Source organism: Schistocerca nitens, chromosome 2 (assembly GCF_023898315.1).
Source record: "Schistocerca nitens isolate TAMUIC-IGC-003100 chromosome 2, iqSchNite1.1, whole genome shotgun sequence".
NCBI classification, from domain to species: Eukaryota; Metazoa; Arthropoda; class Insecta; order Orthoptera; family Acrididae; genus Schistocerca; species Schistocerca nitens.
Window position 1 is genome coordinate 941108763 of NC_064615.1, and position 26207 is coordinate 941134969.

The following is a 26207-nucleotide window of genomic DNA, read 5'->3' on the forward strand; positions in this document are numbered from 1 at the left end:
TACGTTGCATTAGTTATTCGAAGATGAAGAGGCTTATACAGGACAGACTAGCCTCGAAAGCTGCGTTAACCGAGTCCTCAGACAGTACAGTCACAAATTTAGGCCTGAAAATGCTTCAGAGGTTTCGTAGTGTTACAGTACTTAGTGTACTATTCTTTAAAACACTCATTCTATACTACTGAACCGAGCAACGAATCGGCAGCTCAAAGAAAAAGAGCTCTCATTTCAAGTAATGAAATTATAGAAGTAAAACTGAACTCTGTCGAAACAGGTGTGTGGAGGCTCAACGGTACTGACCGACTGCCGTGTAATCCACAGCCGACAAGCGTCGCTGGATGTGGACATGGAGGCACACGTAATCAGCACACCGCTCTATCGGCCGCTGTCAGCTTTCGTGACCGGAGCCCTTACTTCTCAATGAAGTAGCTTCTCAAATGGCCTCACAAGTGATGAGTACACCCTGGCCGACAGCTCTCCGTAGACCCGAACGTCACGGATACAAGTGCTAGCCAAGCCCGACAATGCTTAACTTCGGTGATCTCACGGTAACTGGTGTGAGCACTGCGGCAAGGTCGGTGGGACACCTATAGAGATACGTAACTAATTTTGATGTTTCGACATAGATTTCGCTTGCCCAGACCTAGAAGATTCTTACAAACTCCAAGTTCCATTAAAGCGTGCTGGGAAATAGGAGTTGGGAACCAACTTGCATACATCAAGTCATACTTCAGTTATTTAGCATCAGGAGTCAAACGAATGGAGGAAAGAGGATTTCCTTTGGCGGCTCCACTGGAAGAATACGGATCCTTTACCAAGGAGTATCGATATGGTAATGTTAAAGACTCGGTTGCTTTTCGAATAAATACGGTAGCGGAAAGTAATGCTGAGTTGTGTGTTAGGCTTATTCGCTGTATCTGCTTGGTGCCAATAGGAAAATTAGGGAAACGTTCGAAGGAAAATTCTTCGAGTGGCATTGCTGCGTTTCAGTTCCGCCCTATAAATCAAAAGAAAGGGGTGCGTCACTTCAAACCTCTTGACAAACAAGAAAAAGTCCTTTATTTCATAGAACTTAGAAAAATATTAAGTAATGTGTTGGTGCAGATTCGACTAATAGTCGTGGGTGAGATGAAATTATCACTATTAATGTTAGAAACTGACAACAAATTCAGATTGTGTGGAGTTTCTAGTATGTACTCTTTCGTTCCTTTTGAGTGGGTGGTTTATGTATTAGTAGTCCGTATTTCAGAAATTTTAGTGCATGCTTCTGGAATTTTAGCTTATAAATACGTGGCATTTTTAAGTGCATATTTATCCGCGCCCTAGTCATCACATGACTTACACCCACACTCACTGGGGACTAGACTGTTCAAAGTATGCCTGCTGATTATCGTTCACTCACTGGATGTCTACACCAAGCGTGAAAAAGGGCACGAACGACAGTAATACCTTCTTCTTGAACTATAATTGATATTTTTTATATCTTCTACAAGTTTTCACAGCTTGTAAATACTGCAAAAATTTTTCATATCCACATTCAAGTTCTCAGTGCAGATCAGAATCTTCAATCAGGCGTTTTACGTGTTTTGTGTTGGTTTTGCAGATAATACTTCTGAAAATACAGGGTCATGACAAGACATTCTGCAAGTCTGATAACACATCACAACCAAACCCTACTACAATCACGTGTCTACTGAGGAGTGAGAAACTGTTCGCGAGAAATGCAACTAGCTATTTCACATTAGTCGGTAGACGCTATAGCATTACGCCGGATCTACGAACAAGGTTCTTGTAATCCAGTCACGCGCTTCCTCGCGCAGTGCCCTCACGTCCTCTACCACTATGTAGCCTTGGCACTCCCACACACTGGAGTCACGAACACTGTTGCACTAGCATAATCGCGCGTGTCGTCCCGTCTCTGCAAGACAGTCGAGGCAAAAAACATCTGACGACAGAGTGTGTTGCTGGTGCAGGAAAGAGTGTTTCGGAGCACCCCTAGCCATCGCGTACTGTCGAACGTGGGACTACGCAGCTGACGGTCCATATGCTTTCTCATGTTGACTCAATGACGTGAACATTTACGATTGTAGTGGACACAGGATCATAGAGAATGGACCATGGATCATAGGAAACGTGTCGTCTAATAGGGTGAAGCACGTTTCTTCTTACAGCAGGTCGAGGGTTGTGTCCGGGTACACCGTCTTCCAAGAGAATGGCTGTTCCAAACATGCTCTGCACCACGGACGCCGCAGGCCTATGGGGGCAGTATTATGCTATGGGGGTGGTTCTCGTGGGTCCCATGGGACATGGGACAGTAATAAAAGCCACCACGACGGCTGCGGACTACGTTAACATTACTGCGGACCATCTGTATCCTTTCATGTTTGATGTCTTTCCTCATCGGGATAACTGTTCGTTTCATAAGGACAGAAACGTGGTAGAGTGGTTGGAAGAATATGATAGAGAAATCACGTTGGTGTCTAGACCACCAAGTTCGCCTAATCTCAACATACGTCTGAAAGCCTAGGAAGGACTTGTCGGATCCTTGCCACCCAAAATCACTGCTGTCACGCGATTCACCGGCGGGCAAACACGCTATCAAGCAGGCGATCATCACGATTTGGCGTATGAGTGTATAATCCAGACTGAAATCCATCCTTCAGATCAACCAAGAATTCATCTTGATCAGAACAGGAGTAGTTTTGCCTATCAGGGCCCAACGGTAGCGTTTAGCGCTCTTATTGCCATTTCGTTACGTATAAGGCTAGAAAAGTGTCTGATGTTTATCGATGACGTATTCCTTGACAGAGGATAAAGTTTGTTATAGTTTGTTACTATTAACATTATTATTGTTATTATTATTAGTAGTGATCGTTCTGCTGTTATTAATTCTTATCCAATATAGGTGTTTTAAACAGCCTTGTGTGCAGATTATCCTCCCTCTACTATTATTTTACATCAAAATCATTATAATTATTACCATTATTTAATTAGACTGTGATGCAAACAGATCTGTATGTGTGAAAAGTTATTCCGATATAACAGGGCGTCTAAAGAATAGGCTACATAAGTAATTAGGTTAAATAAGTAAATAACTTCAGAAGGATGTAGGTTGCAGTAAGTACTGGGAGATGAAGAAGCTTGCACAGGATAGAGTAGCATGGAGAGCTGCATCAAACCAGTCTCACGACTGAAGATCACAACAACAACAACAACAAGTAAATAACTACACTCCTGGAAATGGAAAAAAGAACACATTGACACCGGTGTGTCAGACCCACCATACTTGCTCCGGACACTGCGAGAGGGCTGTACAAGCAATGATCACACGCACGGCACAGCGGACACACCAGGAACCGCGGTGTTGGCCGTCAAATGGCGCTAGCTGCGCAGCATTTGTGCACCGCCGCCGTCAGTGTCAGCCAGTTTGCCGTGGCATACGGAGCTCCATCGCAGTCTTTAACACTGGTAGCATGCCGCGACAGCGTGGACGTGAACCGTATGTGCAGTTGACGGACTTTGAGCGAGGGCGTATAGTGGGCATGCGGGAGGCCGGGTGGACGTACCGCCGAATTGCTCAACACGTGGGGCGTGAGGTCTCCACAGTACATCGATGTTGTCGCCAGTGGTCGGCGGAAGGTGCACGTGCCCGTCGACCTGGGACCGGACCGCAGCGACGCACGGATGCACGCCAAGACCGTAGGATCCTACGCAGTGCCGTAGGGGACCGCACCGCCACTTCCCAGCAAATTAGGGACACTGTTGCTCCTGGGGTATCGGCGAGGACCATTCGCAACCGTCTCCATGAAGCTGGGCTACGGTCCCGCACACCGTTAGGCCGTCTTCCGCTCACGCCCCAACATCGTGCAGCCCGCCTCCAGTGGTGTCGCGACAGGCGTGAATGGAGGGACGAATGGAGACGTGTCGTCTTCAGCGATGAGAGTCGCTTCTGCCTTGGTGCCAATGATGGTCGTATGCGTGTTTGGCGCCGTGCAGGTGAGCGCCACAATCAGGACTGCATACGACCGAGGCACACAGGGCCAACACCCGGCATCATGGTGTGGGGAGCGATCTCCTACACTGGCCGTACACCACTGGTGATCGTCGAGGGGACACTGAATAGTGCACGGTACATCCAAACCGTCATCGAACCCATCGTTCTACCATTCCTAGACCGGCAAGGGAACTTGCTGTTCCAACAGGACAATGCACGTCCGCATGTATCCCGTGCCACCCAACGTGCTCTCGAAGGTGTAAGTCAACTACCCTGGCCAGCAAGATCTCCGGATCTGTTCCCCATTGAGCATGTTTGGGACTGGATGAAGCGTCGTCTCACGCGGTCTGCACGTCCAGCACGAACGCTGGTCCAACTGAGGCGCCAGGTGGAAATGGCATGGCAAGCCGTTCCACAGGACTACATCCAGCATCTCTACGATCGTCTCCATGGGAGAATAGCAGCCTGCATTGCTGCGAAAGGTGGATATACACTGTACTAGTGCCGACATTGTGCATGCTCTGTTGCCTGTGTCTATGTGCCTGTGGTTCTGTCAGTGTGATCATGTGATGTATCTGACCCCAGGAATGTGTCAATAAAGTTTCCCCTTCCTGGGACAATGAATTCACGGTGTTCTTATTTCAATTTCCAGGAGTGTATATTACTGTTAGTCCTCTTTTATTATTCTCTTGAGACGGAATTTTGGGGGCCAAAGAGTTTGCTACGATGTTGTTTATTCAACTGTGTACATTTTCTCTCTATTGTATTTAGTCGTGTTCTAACAGGAAGTGTATTTTACATCTGTGCCAAGGTACTTCATCGAGGACACCGACACTCTGAACATATCTGATTGTTTTCTACCATTTTTCGGGCAGCATACGAATCGCGCGGCGGAAGAACTGGGCGTCTTTTGAGGATATCGTTGAATCGCTCCAATTTTTCTCCTCTTCATATGACCGCAAGTGCTGATCAGCCAGGCCGTGTGCCATTGACTGAAAAAGGTGGTAGTCAGAGGTATCAGTGACTGGAGATAAGGCGGGTGGTGGAAGGGCTTCCCATTTCAACGTTTGGGAGTATGTTTTGACGCGTTTTGCGACATGGGTCGAGCACTGATTTGCTGCAAAATCGTCTTTTCATGTCTATCGCTGTATTGTAGCCGTTTTCTTTCAATACTCGGCTCAAACTCATCAATTGCTTTCCCTAACTACCTTCTGTGGTTGTTCCCGTCGGTTTCAGTAACTTCGAAAACCTTATCTCTTCCACCGCTATGCCGGACTTCGATGTTAAAACCGCTGTTCTTGAAGCGTTGTAACCATTCTCTGCACCATTCTCTCACCATAGGTCCTACCCAGCGTTTCATGAGTCTCAGCTGCAGATTTATTCGTGTTAAAGCAGAAAATTAAAGCTTCCCGCAAATGACGAAAATAGGGATTGTAAGTTGCAATATTCAATCGAAAATTATGATGCAATCGCAAATCGACTAATATTTTGAGCGCATTATGTTTACAACTGTCTATGCTTATTATATGACATTTACGGCCCACTATCTGCACCACCACTTGCCGCTACTGCCATCTGTTGTAAAACGGCGGAAGCAAAGTTTTAGGCCTAGTATTAAACTTCTGTTACAGACCTGGCTGGCTGGAGACAATAAGTTTCAAAAGTGTTCCAAAGCACAACACTTCCCGCTAAATGAGAAAAACCGATTTATATCATAAGAAATAAAAATAATATGTTGTGAAAAACTTTTTATTTCATTTTACCCCAGATAAAAGTTTATACCCAAAACTTCTGCGGTCACCTAGACGACACAATCTTCCACATTTTTAACACGATTTTTTTTTCAGCGAATTACTAGCTTCTTCTCGTAGTTACACAGGGTGAATCACCTAATCACCTAAAAAGTATATCGCAACTATTGCGGAAGTGGAAATTGCTATTGACGTATGGTTTTCACAGAATGGATTGGTAATCAAGGGCTCATACTGTTGGCCAATCGACAGATAGTAATAATACTTAGAAAATATGTTTTTAAATGGAACAGTGCATATTGACATTAACAAACTGACAATTGGATAAAGATAATGTCAGACATCTTATTTTGGAAGGTTCCAACAGCGACACTTGTACAAAATCTGTGGTACCAGACATTGTTGAACAACATAAGGCACACACCAGTTATGTGGATTCTGAACCGTAAGAAGACAGTTGACCATCACAGGTTGTGTTCAAAATGACCACTGACAGTGGCAGTACCCGCTTCCAGTCTGGTATGGAACGACTTCTTTAAGTGCTAGCACTTCAGCGGAGACGTCCGAACTGGCTGCAGTAATATGCCGTTGAATATCATCGGGTGTAGTTGGTATGTCCTTTCAGTTTTCCTCACAAAAAAAGTCTACAGATGTCACCTTTGGGCAACGGGCCGGGCACGGTACAGGCCCCTGCTCCCAATCCAACGATTTGGAAACAATTCGTGAAGACATAGTGGAGTACTTCATATACGACGGTCACTCCAAAAGAAATGAACACTATTTTTTTTAATCCATTTTTTTATTCTACATGTTTGAAAGTTTTACAGCATATAGATCCATCTTTTAGGAATAATATTTTCATTTCTCTACATAATTTACATCCTTCTGAACTGCCTTACGCCATCTTGGAACCAGCGTCTATATACCCGCACGGTAAAATTCTGGACCAACCTGTTGGAACCACTGTTTGGCACCGTGCACAAGGGAGTCATCATCTTCAAACCTTGTTCCACGAAGAGAGTCTTTCAGTTTCCCAAAGAGATGATAGTCACATGGAGCCATGTCAGGACTGTAAGGCGGGTGTTTCAGTGTTGTCCATCCGAGTTTCGTGATCGCTTCCATGGTTTTCTGACTGACATGTGGCCGTGCATTGTCGTGCAACAGCAAAACATCCTGCATTTGCCGATGTGGTCGAACACGACTCAGTCGAGCTTGAAGTTCGTCACATATGCATCAGAATTTATCGTGGTTTCATCTGGCATGATGTCCACAAGCAAGAGTCCTTCAGAATCGAAAAACACCGTAGCCACAACTTTGTGTGGTGGTTTTGAATTTTTTTTTCTTGGGTGAATTTGCATGATGCCACTCCATTGATCGCCTCTTCATCTCTGGTGAAAAATGATGAAGCCATTTTCATCACCTGTCACAATTCTTCCAAGAAATTCATCTCCACCATTCTCGTACTGTTCCAAAAGTTCGCTGCATGCCGTTTTTCTTGTTTCTTTGTGAGCCACTGTCAACATCCTGGGAACCCACCTGGCACAAACCTTTTTTAACGCCAACACTTTCAGTATTCTGCATACACTTCCTTCCCCTATCCCAACGTAGCGTGACAATTCGTTCACTGTGATGCGTCTGTCAGCAGTCACCAATTCGTTAACTCTCTGCACATTGTCTGGAGTGTGTACAGTACGAGACCTGCCGCTGCGAGGACAATCCTCAATATTGCCGTGCCCGCTTTCATCATGTAACCTGCTTGCCCACCGACTAACTGTACTGCGATCGACAGCAGCATTTCCATACACCTTTTCCAACCTCTTGTTTCCACAGTAAAGGAATTCTATGACGAATGTAAAGTGTAGCAGCCATCTTGAAGACAAACTGTGACGGCGCAACTCACGGGAACAGGTTGAACTAAGTTTGAAAACAAGTGGGAAGGATGTATCTAAACACTGTAAAACTTTCACACATGCAGAATGAAAACTGTATTTTTACAAAAATAGTTTCTTTTGGAGTGACCCTCGTATTATTACAATCTGTGTATTGGCTAACAATATGAACCCCTGACAACCATTCCATTCGGTGCAATCCACATATCAATAGCACTTTCCATTTCCGCAACATCTGATGTGCAAGTTTTACATGATTCACCTCATATAAGGCGAACGACAGGGAGAATGTCAATCTTAGGAACTTGCTAGGAGACTAGACGAAATGGGTGAACCACAGGTAGAATTTTGAACTCAGGGTATTGTCAGGATGCTAGAAGAAACGGTAGCCCTCTGTGCATTCAGCATTGAGGAGTGCGTGACGTTCGCCACCTCATTCGGCCAGCGGGACAATGGCAAGCGTCGTAAGGCTATGGAGGTCAATGACAGCGGGCTGCTATAAGTACAGCGGTGCCTCACAGTGCAACATCAGTCAGTGTAGCGGCTCTTCCCCTGACAGCGACATGCAGCTCCTGGTGGCGTCTGCTCTCTTGTTGCTCGCAGGGTGCGCCTCTGCGCGGCCAGAAGCCCCTGCGCAGCAGTACGGCGCGCCAGACGCGGCTCCGTACCCTCCCTCGGGCTGGCGTCCGGAAGGTCGGCAGTTCTTCCTGCCTTCCAGGACTTCCGGCCTGTACGCGCCGCCGCCACAGCAGTACGGCCCTCCGCCCCCGCCCGCCCCCACGACCACAGAGGCTGCCGAGACCACGACCACCGAGCTGCCCACGACGACGGCTCCCTCAGACGCGGCTGCCGACGGCTCCCGCGCCCTGGAGTCCGGCGTGTACTACCTGCTGCAGCCGGACGGCCGCCTCCAGCGCATCACCTACGCCCACGGGCCCGCCGCCCCCTCCTCGGCCTCCGCCTCCGCCGCCTCCCCGCTGCTGCCAGAGCGGCTGTCGCTGCCCGCAGACCCCGGCTACCTGGCGCGCTTCCACTACCAGAACTTGCTGCCTCAGGGAGCACCTGTCTTCGCCTACAGGCAGGCCGGCCTGATGCGCATCTTCTGAAAAACTGCGGCTTTGTGCAGAGGACTGTGCCGTGACTACAGTGAAATGTATATGTCACTTCAGAAGTTGACCAATGCGTCATCACTGCAAAGTTTGTTGCCACTGTGTGGCGTTTCTGTATTATGCTAAACACGTTCTCGTGACACGGTTCATTTTCTGTTTCCTGAAATCACTATTGTCTTGCAATTTTTTCTTATGTGTCATGTTACTGTGCTTTTCTCAGTATATATATGCACAAAATAGATGAAACAATAAATAAACCTTCTAGCTCCTCCAGAATGCCTTTTGTTACCATAAATAAACTACCTCTTGCCTTAGATGTAGTAAACAGTTAAATATTTCAGAGAGAGATTTCACGACCTCAGTGAATCAGGAGATGATATCTCATTTCAATTTACACAGTCTTGCTCGCATTTAAGTTTACTTTTAGAGGGCTTGTTTCGATCTTCTACAATATGGTCTTCAGATCTTGCATTCCTTGATGACTGTAGGAACCGTCGGCGTGGAGCAGCACCATCTTCATAGGCGTTTGATTAAGTTATAATATTTATAAATAGCTGTTTTTCCTGGAACAATGTTCCAAACATTTAAAAAGTCATGTAATCGACTGAGCCTAATAAGAGGAACATTATAACACAGTGAGAAAACATGTAGTTTACTGTGACTAAAAATTAATAAAATCATTTAACATACATAAAAATTAATCATACCACTTGTTGTATTAATATTTAACGGATATTTGCCCTACAATTATGCGTTATCGTGCAACCGCAGTCTTTCAGCTATCGATAGACCTGTGTGATATCATCAAAAAGTCACTCATCACAGCTGTGTCAGCTTCTTACCCTCTAGGTCATCACAACTACATTTCATCAAACACGAAGTATCTAGTTAATTACTGTAATGAGTTTCCTGTTCATTGAATGGAGCCAGTGACTGAAGATTTTATGAAATACAAGTAGTTTTGAAAGTTTTCTTACTTAAATATATTAAGGGGCTCCGGAACGCCCTATACTTGCAATGTTAAAATAACGCTTATAAATTACATCTTTCCTCACAAAGTATTTGAGGTAGGAAGTTGAACTTTTTATAGATTATTTATTAGAATATGGGCTACAACTTAACACAGGGATTTTACAAAACTTTAGTTCAGTTATTAAAGATGATTTTTTTCCAATTGTAATGAAAATTCACAACATTTTTTTGCAATTTTTTATTTATATATTCAAAAATATACAGTTTTTTGGAAAAAGGCTGTGTTAAATTATGCAGAAGGTACTGTGTAACATTTACTGAAAGTTTGAAACAAATATGTTTGGAAGATCCTTAGAAAACATGTAATTAATATGAGAAAATAAAAGTTTTGGGAATCGAGCGAAAAAGATTGGATTAACTTTTTAGTGCATTCCAGGTCCATAGGATGGATTATCTTCATCCTCTGCAAACTCCTCCTCCAGCTTCCTCTTGTTCCTCCTCCTGTTTACTCTTGCTTGTATTTCTAGACTCTTTACAGCCCTGTCTGCAGACCGAAGGCGTTCCTTGTCTAAAGCAAGCATCGCTCTTACCATGTTAGAACCTATCTTCATTCCCATATTTCTAAATACCTTGCACCTTACAATGTTGCCATCATTGAAAGTCGCAACAGCATCATACACACCAAAGTGAAGTGTTTCTATTCCAACAAATACAGTCTTGGGGATTCTCGACCATATAACACTATTTACACTTTCATTTGGGTTTTGAGTTTTTCCGTGAAAACACTATTTCAACAGTTCAGGTGCTGCTAAGTCTCTGAAAATAGGTTTTATCACCTCCATTATTGCATGAGGCAGACTGTGCTTATGAGTGTACACTTCACCAGTTAGCAATCCTTTGTTATATTTACACCAACTGTCTTCTTCTTTGGGACACAAGCTATGTTGGGGATTTTCATCGTCTTTATTGTTTACAGTAATAACACATACCTTTGGCTTTCCAACATTTCTCCTTTTCTTAAAAGCCTTCAGAGGATTTCTAATAACTTTACTTTTACTCATTATTATACTTCAACAAAACAGAGACTCAAGAAACAGAATTAATTACGAATATTTTCGAGATAACGACAGAGTAAATAAACATGAAACAATCGACAATCACACCAGCGATATATATTGAACCATCACAGGTTAGCCCCAACACATACTTTATCTCACATCACTAAAATGTACCTGATGAACACGGACGTTAATAATAACACCATTTGACAGCAGTTTAACAGCGCCACAGTGGGTCACGCCCATGTAGAACACATTTCAAAAAAAAATTTAAAAATAGTTGTAGTCTTCGGAATTGAATAAATTATATATCTATTAAAAGGTAATAGTCTGCAGATTCAGAAAACGCAAAAAAGTAAAAATTGAACTTTTCATGATTTTGAGCCTTTCCGGAGCCCCTTAAGAAATATTTTTAAATAAATTACATTTCTATTTAATGAAGAGATCGATTGAAGGGTGAACAGATAATCGAGGTGATATTATACTAAAAATTCCTCTAAACTAGATGTTGAAAAGTTAAAACTGAAAATGTAGCCTAATTTAAATGTAATAAGGAAATAATAAAAGAAAATGTACTATAAACAGCAATAATAGACAAGGGAATTGTAGAATCTGAAGAGTATATTATTAAACTAGAAAGATTTACGAATAGAAATGTATCACTAGTATTATAAAGCTAAGTCACTATATTATAGTGATCAGCTTACAATATTTATATAAATGCGAACGATTCACCATCTCCATATGTAAAGAATTGTCCATTTATTTGTTTGTAATTTATACAAATCTACAGCTTTATTCCGATCTTGATCAAATTTTGCACACTTTACTTTCAAGACGAGAGGAAGATCACTGTCTACATAAGGTTTCGTAATCTAACTTTGAACGTGTATGTATGTAATATATAAAGGGGAAAGGTTGTTACCAGAAGTTTCTTAAAGTTTCTGGTCGATTTGTTCCGAATTTCTAAGCGATCCCTTGATGAAAATTTGGACGGACATAGGCTGTATATATATTTTTAATACAAATAATATATAAACATATATATATATATATATATATATATATATATATATATATATATATATGATATAAATAAAGGATAAACTTTATTACCAAACGTTACGTATTCATACGTCGCATTCCGTTGACACCCAGTAGTTCAAATATGGCCTTCGACTTACAGCGACTGCAGTTTCCCATGTGGCTTGCAATCGCTAAGAGCAGCAACAGGTTCACATTTTATGTGGCAGATATTAAACATGTCAGGCAACGCTGTCATTAGAGCTAGTGAATTATAAACGTTATAGGCTAGAGATTCTATGACAAACGACAAGAAATGCTATGGGTTTGTTATAGGTAAAAGATAGAGACAAATGAAAAGAGATCAGGCTACTTTCTGAAGAGTTCAGAGAATGTTGGTGTCCAAATCAAAAAGAAGGCTGGCTTTTCTTAAATATCTTTACAGAATGAGTTGGAGAGATTCATTTATTAAATGTTTCAGTATTTTTCAAAAATAGATCATCAGTTTCCTTGATCACAGAAACCAAATAAAATTCCACAAAGAAAGAATATTCAAGAAGCATAAACAATAAATCATTCTTTATAAATCAAGCACAAGACTTGAGACATATTTACGTAGCACAAATCTAAAACGGAAGGGACAGAATTTACAACACGGGTAGGAAATGATAAAATAATGGAATATTTAGTAAAATTTTAAAAAAAGGCCAGGAACTTGAGTGCTACTAGCTGGTCATTACGCTGTCGTTGCGGGTGGACAGCAATTTTTATGTAGTGGAAACAAAACCGGCACACGAGTTGTCTACTGTCATTGCGCACTATTTTGTACTTCGGCAACACTGACATATGCAGGAGCACGGGGCATGCATTTCTGCAGCCCCCAGCGACAAAGTGGCTCGCTACTTTGAGTTGCATATCAAACTTATTAACAGAGTGAATTAATTTCAAAGTATGGAAATGAAAATTGTTTATTGATTTTATGTAACTGTGCTTCAATTTTATCTTTAATCTCCAATTTTTGTCTATTGACTATGTATACGAGTACATTCGTGAAATATCAGAATGAATATGAACAACATACGTAAAATGCCACTACGCCATTTTTACAATCTGTTTATGCTCCGTCATTTCTCCATGCAAGGACACACCGCACACTTCACAACGGCCAATATTTTCCTTTCCAAGTCCATGACAGCCCATCTCCTTGGATGACGTGGGGTACCTCCTGCCAAAGCACCTTTAGTGTATCTGTCAACTCCCCACTCACAAAGAAAGCACCATAAATAATCGCTAGCCGGCATCCTACTGTCGTGCTGCTTGTACATGTCGAGATGCTGTGTGACGAGGGTTCCATCTTGTTGCGGCACAAGCTGAGGTTCATGTTAACGTAGTGCTTGTATTCAGTAAACTCAAACACCAACAATGTAAAGGAGAAATTAATGCTACAAATTTAATAATCAATCAGAATAAAAGTAAAATAATTTATAACCAAAATATCAAAAATAAAGTTGTATGAACTAACAATGAAGTCATAAAAAGAGTAGATGAGATTTTATATTTGGGAGAGTACAAGTCAAGAACAGGTTGGACAGGAAAAGAAACAAACAGAAGTGTGAAAATGTCTTGAGGGGCTTTCAGTAAACCAAATAGGGTTTTTCAAAACAAAATTTCCTGGGAGATTTTATTGTCATTAGTAATACCAGTTTTTACTTATGGTTGTGAGAATGGACTTTCAAAGCGAAAATTACTCAAAAATTTCTACATATCTACATCTACATATATACTCCGCTAGCCACAAAGCGGTATGTGGCAGAGCGCACAATTCGCGTCAAAGTCATATTTTTCCCCCTCTGTTCCACTAGCGGGTCGCGCGAGGGAAAAACGACTGTCTGAACGCCTCAGTACGTCTGAACACAAAATGTGTTCCATGATTCTACAACAGATCGATGTCAGTGAAATTGGCCGGTAATTAAGTGCATCCGATTTTCTACCCTTTTTATAGATTGCTATGACCTGGGCCTTCTTCCAGTCCCGTGGAATTTTTCGCTGTTCCATTGATCTCTGATAGATAATGTATAAGAATGGTGCTATATTTGTAACATAGTCAACATATAATCTTATGGGATACCGTCTGGGCCAGATGCCTTCCTGGCGTCTAAGGATCTTGAATGTTTTACAATCCCAGATACACTAAACACTATGTCAGCCATCCTTGAATTTGTTAGATAGTTGAAACGGGGAATGGTGCTGCAGTCCTCTACCTTAAACGAGTTTTTAAAAGCTAGGCTTAGAATTTCGGCCTTCTGTTTATCATCATTAGTTACATTACCCGTACTGTCAGCAAGAGAAAGTATTGAATTATTTGTAGCGTTCATAGATTTTACGTACTCAAAATTTTTTGGAGTTATTTTTAGAATATGAGATAAAAAAATTGCTGTCAAATTCGTTAAAAGAATCTCTCATTGTCCTTCTGACAGATGCTTTCACTTCACATAATTTCTGTTTGTCAGTAGTTCAGTGACTACGTTTAAAACGACTCTGAAAAACTCTCTGCTTTCTAAGCAACTTCCTAATATGTTTGTTGTACCAAGGTGGATCCTCTCCCTGCCCTATATTATTGCTGGGAACATACTTCTCTAGAACATGGTGGACAATACCTTTAAATTCCGACCAAAGATGCTCAATATCTTTGTGACCCGCGGTGAATGCTTGGAGCTGACTATGAAGATATTCATTAATGACACTTTTATTTGCTTTCCCAAACAAGAAAACTCTACGCTTTTTTTTCTGACATAGAAGCCACAACGACATTATCGTCACTAATACCTTCTTCTAGATTAACTTCCTCAAAAAGGTCAGGTCTGTTTGTCGCCAAGATATCTAATATGTTCCCATCTCGAGTTGGTTTTCAAACCAATTGCTCAAGGTTGTATGTTGAGAGCGCTCATAGAATAATTGCACACGAATCTTTGATGCTGCCCCCTGAGATAAACGTGTAATTTTCCCAGTCAATGGATGCCAGATTAAAGTCTCCACCTATTACTAATGGATAATTTGGATATTTATTTCCTGTGTACTCGAGACTTTCCCTGAAACATTCTGCGACGTTTGTTGCGAATGCTGGTGGTCTATAAAAACATCCTAATACAATGGAAAATCCTTGTCTGATTGACAGCTTTATCCAGACTATTTCACAGTCCGACCCAGTATCGATCTCAACTGCGTTTAAACAGCTTTTAACTGCAATGAACACACCACCTCCCATAGCATGCCCTATCCTTCCTAAACATTGTCCGATCAGAGTACAAAATTTCACTACTTTGATGTCTGGTTTCAACCAGCTTTCGGTACCTAATACAATATTGGCATTGCTACTGTTTATTTCGGAGAGTAACTCGCGGACCTTGCTACAGACTTTTCGACAATTTACTAACATGACTTTAAGCATATTTAAATCCTTTGGAATGACCTGTTTAGGCGAACTAACAATTTTTACAGTTGGCACACTCACATCAGTGACATGAACTGGTAATTTTTCAGGCCAACGGTTTGTTTCCCGTTGGGAGGAACCTAATTTAAAACACCGCCATGTGCTCGCCACCCCTGGTCTATCGAGGGCCGTCCTACAACCTTCCACCCCATAGCGTAGGTCGAGGAATCTACAACCATTTTCGTCACAGAGTCGACGTAGCCTCTGGTTTAGATTCTCCACTCGACTCCAAACCAGAGGATCCCGGTCCACCCTGGGTAAAACACTGCATCAGCTTGGCTTCCACTCCTCGAGAAATGGAGGCCGCCTTCGCCAATTTAGCCAACCGTCGAGAGGGCCCAAGGATTTCCTCGGATCACCGACAATCTGCAGCTGGATGCATCCTGCACGCTCGACAGCCACCCGAAGAGCCTCCTCCATATCCTGGACAAGGCCCCCCGGCAACCACACCGAGTGAACGTTGGACTTCTTCCCCGCCCTAGCCACTATGTCCCTGAGGGGCTCATGACCCGCCTAACATTTTAGCTCCCAATAACTAACAAACCCTTACCCCCACTAGCCTGTCCGGACTTTGTTGACAGAGCGGTCACTGTTGTTGTTGTAGTGGTCTTCAGTCCTGAGACTCGTTTGATGCAGCTCTCCATGCTACTCTATTCTGTGCAAGCTTCTTCATCTCCCAGTACCTACTGCAACCTACATCCTTCTGAATCTGCTTGGTGTATTCATCTCTTGGTCTCCCTCTACGATTTTTACCCTCCACGCTGCCCTCCAATACTAAATTGGTGATCCCTTGATGCCTCAGAACATGTCCTTGTCCTACCAACCGATTCTTCTAGTCAAGTTGTGCCACAAACTTCTCTTCTCCCCAATCCTATTCAGCACCTCCTCATTAGTTATGTGATCTACCCATCTAATCTTCAGCATTCTTCTGTAGCACCACATTTCGAAAGCTTCTATTCTCTTCTTGTCTAAACTATTTATCGTCCATGTTTCACTTCCATACATGGCTACACTCCATACAAATACTTTCAGAAAACACTTAAATCAATACTCGATGTTAACAAATTTCTCTTCTTCAGAAACGATTTCCTTGCCATTGCCAGTCTACATTTTATATCCTCTCTACTTCGACCATCATCAGTTATTTTGCTCCCCAAATAGCAAAACTCCTTTACTACTTTAAGTGTCTCATTTCCTAATCTAATTCCCTCAGCATCACCCGACTTAATGCGACTACATTCCATTATCGTCGTTTTGCTTTTGTTGATGTTCATCTTATATCCTCCCTTCAAGACACCATCCATTCCGTTCAACTGCTCTTCCAACTCCTTTGCTGTCTCTGACAGAATCACTATGTCATCGGCGTACCTCAAAGTTTTTATTTCTTCAACATGGATTTTAATACCTACTCCGAATTTTTCTTTTGTTTCCTTCACTGCTTGCTCAATATACAGTTTAAATAACATTGGGGATAGGCTACAACCCTGTCTCACTCCCTTCCCAACCACTGCTTCCCTTTCATGCCCCTCAACTCTTATAACTGCCATTTGGTTTCTATACAAATTGTAAATAGCCTTTCGCTCCCTATATTTTACCCCTGCCACCTTCAGAATTTGAAAGAGAGTATTCCAGTCAACATTGTCAAAAGCTTTCTCTAAGTCTTCAAATGTTAGAAACGTAGGTTTGCCTTTCCTTAATCTAGTTTCTAAGGTAAGCCGTAGGGTCAGTATTGCCTCACGTGTTCCAATATTTCTACGGAATCCAAACTCATCTTCCCCAAGGTCAGCTTCTACTAGTTTTTCCATTCGTCTGTAAAGAATTCGCGTTAGTATTTTGCAGCCGTGACTCATTAAATTGATAGTTCGGTAATTTTCACATCTGTCGACACCTGCTTTCTTTGGGATTGGAATTATTATATTCTTCTTGAAGTCTGAGGGTATTTCGCCTGTCTCATATATCTTGCTCACCAGATGGTAGAGTTTTGTCAGGACTGGCTCTCCCAAGGCCGTCAGTAGTTCTAATGGAATGTTGTCTACTCCCGGGGCCTTGTTTCGACTCAGGTCTTTCAGTGCTCTGTCGAACTCTTCACGCAGTATCATATCTCCCATTTCATCTTCATCTACATCCTCTTCCATTTCCATAATGTTGTCCTCAAGTACATCGCCCTTGTATAAACCCTCTATATACTCCTTCCACCTTTCTGCCTTCCCTTCTTTGCTTAGAACTGGGTTGCCATCTGAGCTCTTGATATTCATACAAGTGGTTCTCTTCTCTCCAAAGGTCTCTTTAATTTTCCTGTAGGCAGTATCTACCTTACCCCTAGTGAGATAAGCCTCTGCATCCTTCCACTTATCCTCTAGCCATCCCTGCTTAGATATTTTGCACTTCCTGTCGATCTCATTTTTGAGACGTTTGTATTCCTTTTTGCCTGCTTCATTTACTGCATTTTTATATTTTCTCCTTTCATCAATTAAATTCAATATTTCTTCTGTTACCCAAGGATTTCTACTAGCCCTCGTCTTTTTACCTACTTGATCCTCTGCTGCCTTCACTGCTTCATCCCTCAAAGCTATCCATTCTTCTTCTACTGTATTTCTTTCCCCCATTCCTGCCATTTGTTCCCTTACGCTCTCCCTGAAACTCTGTACAACCTCTCGTTTAGTCAGTTTATCCAGGTCCCATCTCCTTAAATTCCCACCTTTTTGCAGTTTCTTCAGTTTTAATCTACAGTTCATAACCAATAGATTGTGGTCAGGGTCCACATCTGCCCCTGGAAATGTCTTACAATTTAAAACCTGGTTCCTAAATCTCTGTCTTACCATTATATAATCTATCTGATACCTTTTAGTATCTCCAGGGTTCTTCCATGTATACAACCTTCTTTCATGATTCTTGAACCAAGTGGTAGCTACGATTAAGTTATGCTCTGCACAAAATTCTACCAGGCGGCTTCCTCTTTCATTTCTTACCCCCAATCCATATTCACCTACTACGTTTCCTTCTCTCCCTTTTCCTACTACCGAATTCCAGTCACCCATGATTATTAAATTTTCATCTCCCTTCACTGTCTGAATAATTTATTTTATTTCATCATACATTTCTTCAATTTTTTCGTCATCTGCAGAGCTAGTTGGCATATAAACTTGTACTACTGTAGTAGGCGTGGGCTTCGTGTCTATCTTGGCCACAATAATGCGTTCACTATGCTGTTTGTAGTAGCTTACCCGCATTCCTATTTTTTTTATTCATTATTAAACCTACTGCTGCATTACCCCTATTTGACTTTGTATTTATAATCCTGTACTCGCCTGAGCAAAAGTCTTGTTCCTCCTGCCACCGAACTTCACTAATTCCCACTATATCTAACTTTAACCTATCCATTTCCCTTTTTAAATTTTCTAACCTCCCTGCCCGATTAAGGTATCTGACATACCACGCTCTGATCCATAGAACGCCAGTTTTCTTTCTCCTGATAACGACATCCTCTTGAGTAGTCCCCGCCCAGAGATCCGAATGGGGGACTATTTTACCTCCGAAATATTTTACCCAAGAGGACGCCATCATCATTAACCATACAGTAAAGCTGCATGCCCTCGGGAAAAATTACGGCTGTAGTTTCCCCTTGCTTTCAACCGTTCGCAGTGCCAGCACAGCAAGGCTGTTTTGGTTAGTGTTACAAGGCCAGATCAGTCAATCATCCATACTGTTGCCCCTGCAACTACTGAAAAGTCTGCTGCCCTCTTCAGGAACCACGCGTTTGTCTGGCCTCTCAACAGATACCCCTCCGTTGTGGTTACACCTACGGTACGGCTATCTGTAGTAGGCCTCCCACCAACGGCAAGGTCCATGGTTCATGGGGGGGAAGGAGCGGTCACTATCCTGGCAGAAGTTGTTTTCTGATCCGGCTAGCCTCTCCCCCAGCATCAGATAGCACACTGAATCTATTGGCAAAGTTTAGGTTTGTTCAGAGAGCACGTCAGAGATTTTTTAGAAGGGACGAAAAAACATATGGGTCTGAAAGCAGACTGCTTGGAAGAACTAATTACGGCTATAAGCAAAAGGAAATGGAAGTAGGCCTATTACATAGTCAAGAAAGTGGAGCAGATGCACCGAGGAAGTTCTTTGGATTTTATGAAATAAGAAAAGACCGAGACAACAATCTAGTTGAAGATGGGTAGATGGAGGTGGAAAACATGCAGGAGTCACATCGACAGCCGAAGACCGTTACGCCTGGATAAGTTGAGAGAAAGCCTTTGTCTAAGAGTAGCACAGTATGCTTAATGGCAGCAATTGATGTTGCTGCTGCTGCTACTGGTGATTTATAGTATTTGTTCATTGCCAGAGTATCAGCATGGTAAAATATATCGCTGAACGTTAGTTTATAATTTAAGATACGATGTGTGACGTTGCTGGTTAACATAACATTCAGTTAACTTCAGATAAAACCTTATAAAAACAGTTTCTAGGAAGTCGTTAATTCCGCTGGACAATAAGTAACTAATTAAAATCATAAGCTTGACAGATAACTAAAGCTGTAAAGTTAAATGACTGCTGAAGAACGAAATGTTGCAAAATGAAATAATATTTAAGATATCTTTAAAAGTGTAGTGGGTACAGATAACAATGCTGACTTTCGCAAACCACATAAGTCACCACGTCTAAGGTCTTCCATACTTCTTGAATGGAAAGGGTCGCCTTCTTATCGCAGAATAAAGGATGAATAAAACTTAAACAAATAATTTCCTGGAAATAAACATCTGAATTCAGTAGCGGGAGTGAAATGTGGACTGTTAAATAATCTAAAAGCAGAGCATACTGTACCGGTTTTAAATGTGATACTATAGACAGATTTTAAACACGATGCTGACATATAAACTATGACATGGAGAATTACTAGAAACGTAAGGCGAGGGAAGAGTGTTATGGAAAATCCATAGAGAATAAGACACCTGTTGGTGGAGTATTTACTAAGATGTCTAGGAACAGATTACTTGGCAATGATAAGATCAGCAGATCGGAAAAAAATGGAGAGACCGATCATATTATTCCATGTAAAAGAGGTCGTTAGGGATTCTTGGAGCAATAAGTACAGATGTAAAATTTAGCACAAGGTAGGGAGCGATGTATGAGATGCAACACTGACCATTTAAAGACACAAATGGAAAAATTAAGGACTGAAATGTGCTTGCTTCACTTCGTCACTGGTCGATCTCCTTTCATGACTTACATATAAATTTTCATAGGGCTGATTTCTCTCTCTCTCTGAGCTGCAATGGGATATTTCATTATCGATTATGATTTCGCTAAAATCTTGCAGACATATGTTAATGAATAAATCTTTGGTGAGGAAAGCGCAGACACATGTCCGATAAATCATTTGTTATATCGCCAGCATTATCGCCTGCGATCAGTCGCTCACTTCGACGCCGCCGCACTCGAGCGAATTACCAGTTTCAACCAAGACATCGAACGCTAATTTGTTGTGAAATTCTACTGTGGAAGAAGAACTGCTGTGTTTGGCAGCATTGGCAGTCTATGTTCGTATGTCGACTGTATTTGTGGCAGTCTTTAGTCCATGGTCTGGTTTGATGCAGCTCTCACGCTACTCTATTTTGTGCAACCAGTTATGCCTTAAATTTCCTTCCTCTCCAATTCTGTTCAGTATCTTCTCATTAGTTACTTTGTCTACCCAGCTAATCTTCAGCATTCTTCTCTAGCAGCACATTTCAAAAGCTTCTATTCTGTTCTTACCTGAAGTACCCGTCGTCCACGTATTACTTCCGTACATGGCTACACTCCATACGAACGTATTCACAAAAATCTTCCCAACACTTAAATTTATATTCGCCGTTAATAAATTTCTCTTTCTCAGAAACATTTCTCTTCCGTTGTCGTTCTATATTTTCTATCCTCTCTACTTCGCCCATCATAAGTTATTTCACTGCCTAAGTAGCAAAACTCATCGACTACTTTTAGTGTTTCATTTCCTAATCTAACTCTCACAGCATCTTCTAATTTAATTCGACTATATTCCATTATCGTTGTTTTGCTTTTATTAATGATCACTTATGGCTTTTCAAGACACTGTCCATTCCATCCAATTGAACTTCCAAATCCTTGGCGTCTCCGACAGAATTACGATGTCATCGGTGAACCTCAAAGTTTCTTTTTATTTTCCCTTTCTAAATTTCCCCTTTCATTTCTTCACAGCTTCCTCACTGTAAAGCAGTAATAACACAGGGGATAGGCTACAACACTAATTCCCTTTTCAACGGCTATTTCCCTTATGTGCTCTTCGAGACTTATAACTACCGTCTGATTTCTGTACAACTTCTAAATAACCTTTTGCCCTCTATATTTTACACCTCCAACCTTCAGAAATTTAAAGAGTGCATTCCAGCCAACACTGTCGAAAACGTTCTCCAAATATGCAAATACCATATACGTAGATTTTCCTTGCCTTAACCTGTCTTCTAAGATAAGTCGTTGGGTAAAAATCGTTTACTATGTTCCAACATTTCTTCGGCATTCAAACTGAGCTTGTTATCGGCTTCTACAAATTTTTTCCATTCTTCCGTGAATAATTCGTGTCAGAACTGACCTGTCAAACTGATCGTTCGGTAATATTCACACCTCTCAGAACTCACCCTCTTTGGAATTAGAATTATTACATTCTGCTTGAAGTGTGAAGATACAGGGTGTTTCAAAAATGACCGGTATATTTGAAACGGCAATAAAAACTAAACGAGCAGCGATAGAAATACACCGTTTGTTGCAATATGCTTGGGACAACAGTACATTTTCAGGCAGACAAACTTTCGAAATTACAGTAGTTACAATTTTCAACAACAAATGGCGCTGCGGTCTGGGAAACTCTATAGTACGATATTTTCCACATACCTGTATCCACCATGCGTAGTAATAATATGGCGTGGTCTCTGAATGCAATTACCCGAAACCTTTGACAACGTGTCTGGCGGAATAGCTTCACATGCAGATGAGATGTACTGCTTCAGCTGTTCAATTGTTTCTGGATTCTGGCGGTGCACCTGGTCTTTCAAGTGTCCCCACAGAAAGAAGTCACAGGGGTTCATGTCTGGCGAATAGGGAGGCCAATCCACGCCGCCTCCTGTATGTTTCGGATAGCCCAAAGCAATCACACGATCATCGAAATATTCATTCAGGAAATTAAAGACGTCGGCCGTGCGATGTGGCCGGGCACCATCTTGCATAAACCACGAGGTGTTCGCAGTGTCGTCTAAGGCAGTTTGTACCGCCACAAATTCACGAAGAATGTCCAGATAGCGTGATGCAGTAATCGTTTCGGATCTGAAAAATGGGCCAATGATTCCTTTGGAAGAAATGGCGGCCCAGACCAGTACTTTTTGAGGATGCAGGGACGATGGGACTGCAACATGGGGCTTTTCGGTTCCCCATATGCGCCAGTTCTGTTTATTGATGAAGCCGTCCAGGTAAAAATAAGCTTCGTCAGTAAACCAAATGCTGCCCACATGCATATCGCCGTCATCAATCCTGTGCACTATATCGTTAGCGAATGTCTCTCGTGCAGCAATGGTAGTGGCGCTGAGGGGTTGCCGCGTTTGAATTTTGTATGGATAGAGGTGTAAACTCTGGCGCATGAGACGATACGTGGACGTTGGCGTCATTTGGACCGCAGCTGCAACACGGCGAACGGAAACCCGAGGCCGCTGTTGGATCACCTGCTGCACTAGCTGCGCGTTGCCCTCTGTGGTTGCCGTACGCGGTCGCCCTACCTTTCCAGCACGTTCATCCGTCACGTTCCCAGTCCGTTGAAAATTTTCAAACAGATCCTTTATTGTATCGCTTTTCGGTCCTTTGGTTACATTAAACCTCCGTTGAAAACTTCGTCTTGTTGCAACAACACTGTGTTCTAGGCGGTGGAATTCCAACACCAGAAAAATCCTCTGTTCTAAGGAATAAACCATGTTGTCTACAGCACACTTGGACGTTGTGAACAGCACACGCTTACAGCAGAAAGACGACGCACAGAATGGCGCACCCACAGACTGCGTTGTCGTCTATATCTTTCACATCACTTGCAGCGCCATCTGTTGTTGAAAATTGTAACTACTGTAATTTCGAAAGTTTGTCCTCCTGAAAATGTACTGTTGTCCCAAGCATATTGCAACAAACGGTGTATTTCTATCGCTGCTCGTTTAGTTTTTATTGCCGTTTCAAATATACCGATCATTTTTGAAACACCCTGTATTTCCTCTGTATCATATACCTAGCATACTGGGTGGAATAGTTCAGGCATGGCTGGTCTCCCAATAATATCAGCAGCTCTGAAGGAATGTTGACGAATACTTACAAAAAATAAATAAAAATACCGCCAGAATTTCGAGGTGAATATATGTGAAATTTAGGCATTTTGTTCACAAGAATAGTACGTTTCTATTTGCCACACCTTTTCAGTCACACACTGGGATGCACCTGATAACCTTACCGCACCAGAACCGTGTCTGCAGGAAGCTCGGAAAGTTTACCCTCATCTGACAACGCAACGTTGCGCAATGGTCCTAGTGTGGGACGACATGCGTAACTTACTTCCTGAAGTCCCTAGAATCATCTACATGTCCATGCATAAGCAAACTCCATGCCAGTTTGAGTTCGTTGCCTGTCCTCTCCATGGTGATGCAGTTTTAATGGCTACTATTGTAACTCGCTAGCAAGACTACTACGACCACAGTATTACTGTACCTGAGAGTGAATGCGCTTCGGTCGGCTTATCTTGAGTCAGCGCGTAATTGGGATTAACAGTATATGCAGAACCTGCCTAAATGCATTAGCAGTGAGCGTTTTCCTTATTCACCACTGTATTCGTTCACTGTAACGTCATCGAGTGTTCCCGACAATGGCCAAGTGCAGCGATATCGTGGCTGACTAATACCGCTGAGTGACGTTTAGGGACAAACGAAGTTAACATTGTGGTAGTTCCAAGATTAACCTATCACAACGTGGACGCTGCCAACCTTGCATTAGTACCTGGACCAGATGATCACAAGAAGACTGATACTGCAGAATTCACAAGGTCACTAGGCTGCGCTCACGGTTACGCATAAAATCGGCCGGACCGCTCGTTTGCAGCCACATAAACACACGCGTCTTAATGTACTACTCAGCCATGATTATTAATGCACTTGGCCTCCTGTGGCCATTATGAGAAACATGCGTTGGCATTACAGTAGCCGGCCGCGGTGGTCTCGCGGTTCTAGGCGCGCAGTCAGGAACCGTGCGACTGCTACGGTCGCAGGTTCGAATCCTGCCTCGGGCATGGATGTGTGTGATGTCCTTAGGTTAGTTAGGTTTACGTAGTTCTAAGTTCTAGTGGACTGATGACCACAGCAGTTGAGTCCCATAGTGCTCAGAGCCATTTGAACCATTTTTTTTTTTTTTTTTTTTTTTTTTTTTTGCATTACAGTAAACAGGTACAGTGGTGAATAAAGAAAACGCATCACACTGTTAATGCTCTAAGGTCAGTTGCACATATGCTATGAAGCAGTTCGCCGTGTCGTAGTGAAGTACTTTCAGTAGTGCAATGCAGTATTATAATGATGTATACGCTTGAGAGTAGAAAACAGAGAAAGATGTCGTGAAAGTGGACGCACTCAGGTGAAAACGAACTTACATTCAAAAGTTGTACAATTTTTGCAGTAAGAAAAAAAAAAGCAGAATCACTATAGAAAGCAATCTCATGGGTGTCAGAAATTCTAAGGAAATCAGAGAGAACAGTAAAATACAGTTTGAAAGAGTTTAAGAATACGGAAGAAGTCGTGGAAAAATGTTAAATTTACTAGAAAACAAAGCCGTTCTAGAGAAGTAATTTCTCTTGACGACTTCGATAAAGAATTTATTCGAAGAAAATTTTTGGAGTATTATGAGTAGAAGATGGAAACTCCTACGTTGAGAAAGCTGCTTATATTTTCAAAAACTGAGATAAATTTCCAGGGGTAAGTGATGCAATTCGGAACATTTTGAAAGAGATGGAGTTTTGTTTCAAAAACTATAAAAATAAGAGAAGTAGCCTAACAGTATCTTCCGACATTGTCGAAAACGTGCGGTATACTTGAAAGCAATCACATATAATGAAAAGGGCTAAATAAACCAGGGGTATTCTGGGATGAAAAGTGGATGCCTACGCATCATATCATAAAAAAGTGCTGCAGCACGAAGATGCTCCAGATGTAGTGACCAACAAGAGTGCAGAGTTGTAAACACTGGAGAAGCAATGATTTTCACAGAAGGAGCTGAGTTAATTTATAATTCGAAATATAAATTTCAAGATCATCGCTGTGGTATGTAAGGGGATAATTTTCGCATATGGTTAGAAGAGAAAGCGATCCTAACATTCCAGTTAGTAGTCTTGTTAAGAAAAATGAAGTTCCTATACTGCAACTCGCAAACAGGACATAACTGAGTGCCTCATTTACATTCAAGTCAGCCGAGCTTAATAAGAAATGAGGTTTTACAAATTGTGCGCTATAATAACGCAAAGCGTTTTTAAAAGCAAATGCCATTTTCAAGCATAACCGATATAGTGTTATGAGGCTGTGATTTGAGCCTTATAGAGCTAACCTGCAATACAATGATACAAAAAAAACTGTAGAAAAATTTCTTACATTAATTTAATTACCCTAAATTCAGAACTATAGTGTCCTTCCTTCCCTCTGCAACCCCGCTTACGTGCTGATTCACGATAAGCCGACCGAAGCGCCCTGACGCCCACGTGCAATAATACTGTCAACAACTAACATATACGATGACTCTGCCGGTGACGTTACTCAGACGGACTCTACTGTACTACTGATTTTCGAGGATACCTCTCGTCCGACTCTTTACTTACACTAGCAAAGATTATGGCTGACCTTATGTTTGCACTTGA

The 26207-nt window shown here is 42.1% G+C and overlaps 1 protein-coding gene across 1 annotated transcript in view; it reads left to right on the forward strand.

The window, feature by feature from the left end:
• The first annotated feature begins 8001 nt into the window (after positions 1 to 8001).
• Positions 8002 to 26207, forward strand: part of LOC126235462 (potassium/sodium hyperpolarization-activated cyclic nucleotide-gated channel 4-like) — a 71285-nt gene continuing 53079 nt past the window's right edge. The window contains exons 1-2 of the mRNA XM_049944184.1: positions 8002 to 8095; positions 8235 to 8565. Coding sequence (XP_049800141.1) covers positions 8002 to 8095; positions 8235 to 8565 — 425 coding nt within the window. The remainder of the gene's footprint in view (positions 8096 to 8234; positions 8566 to 26207) is intronic.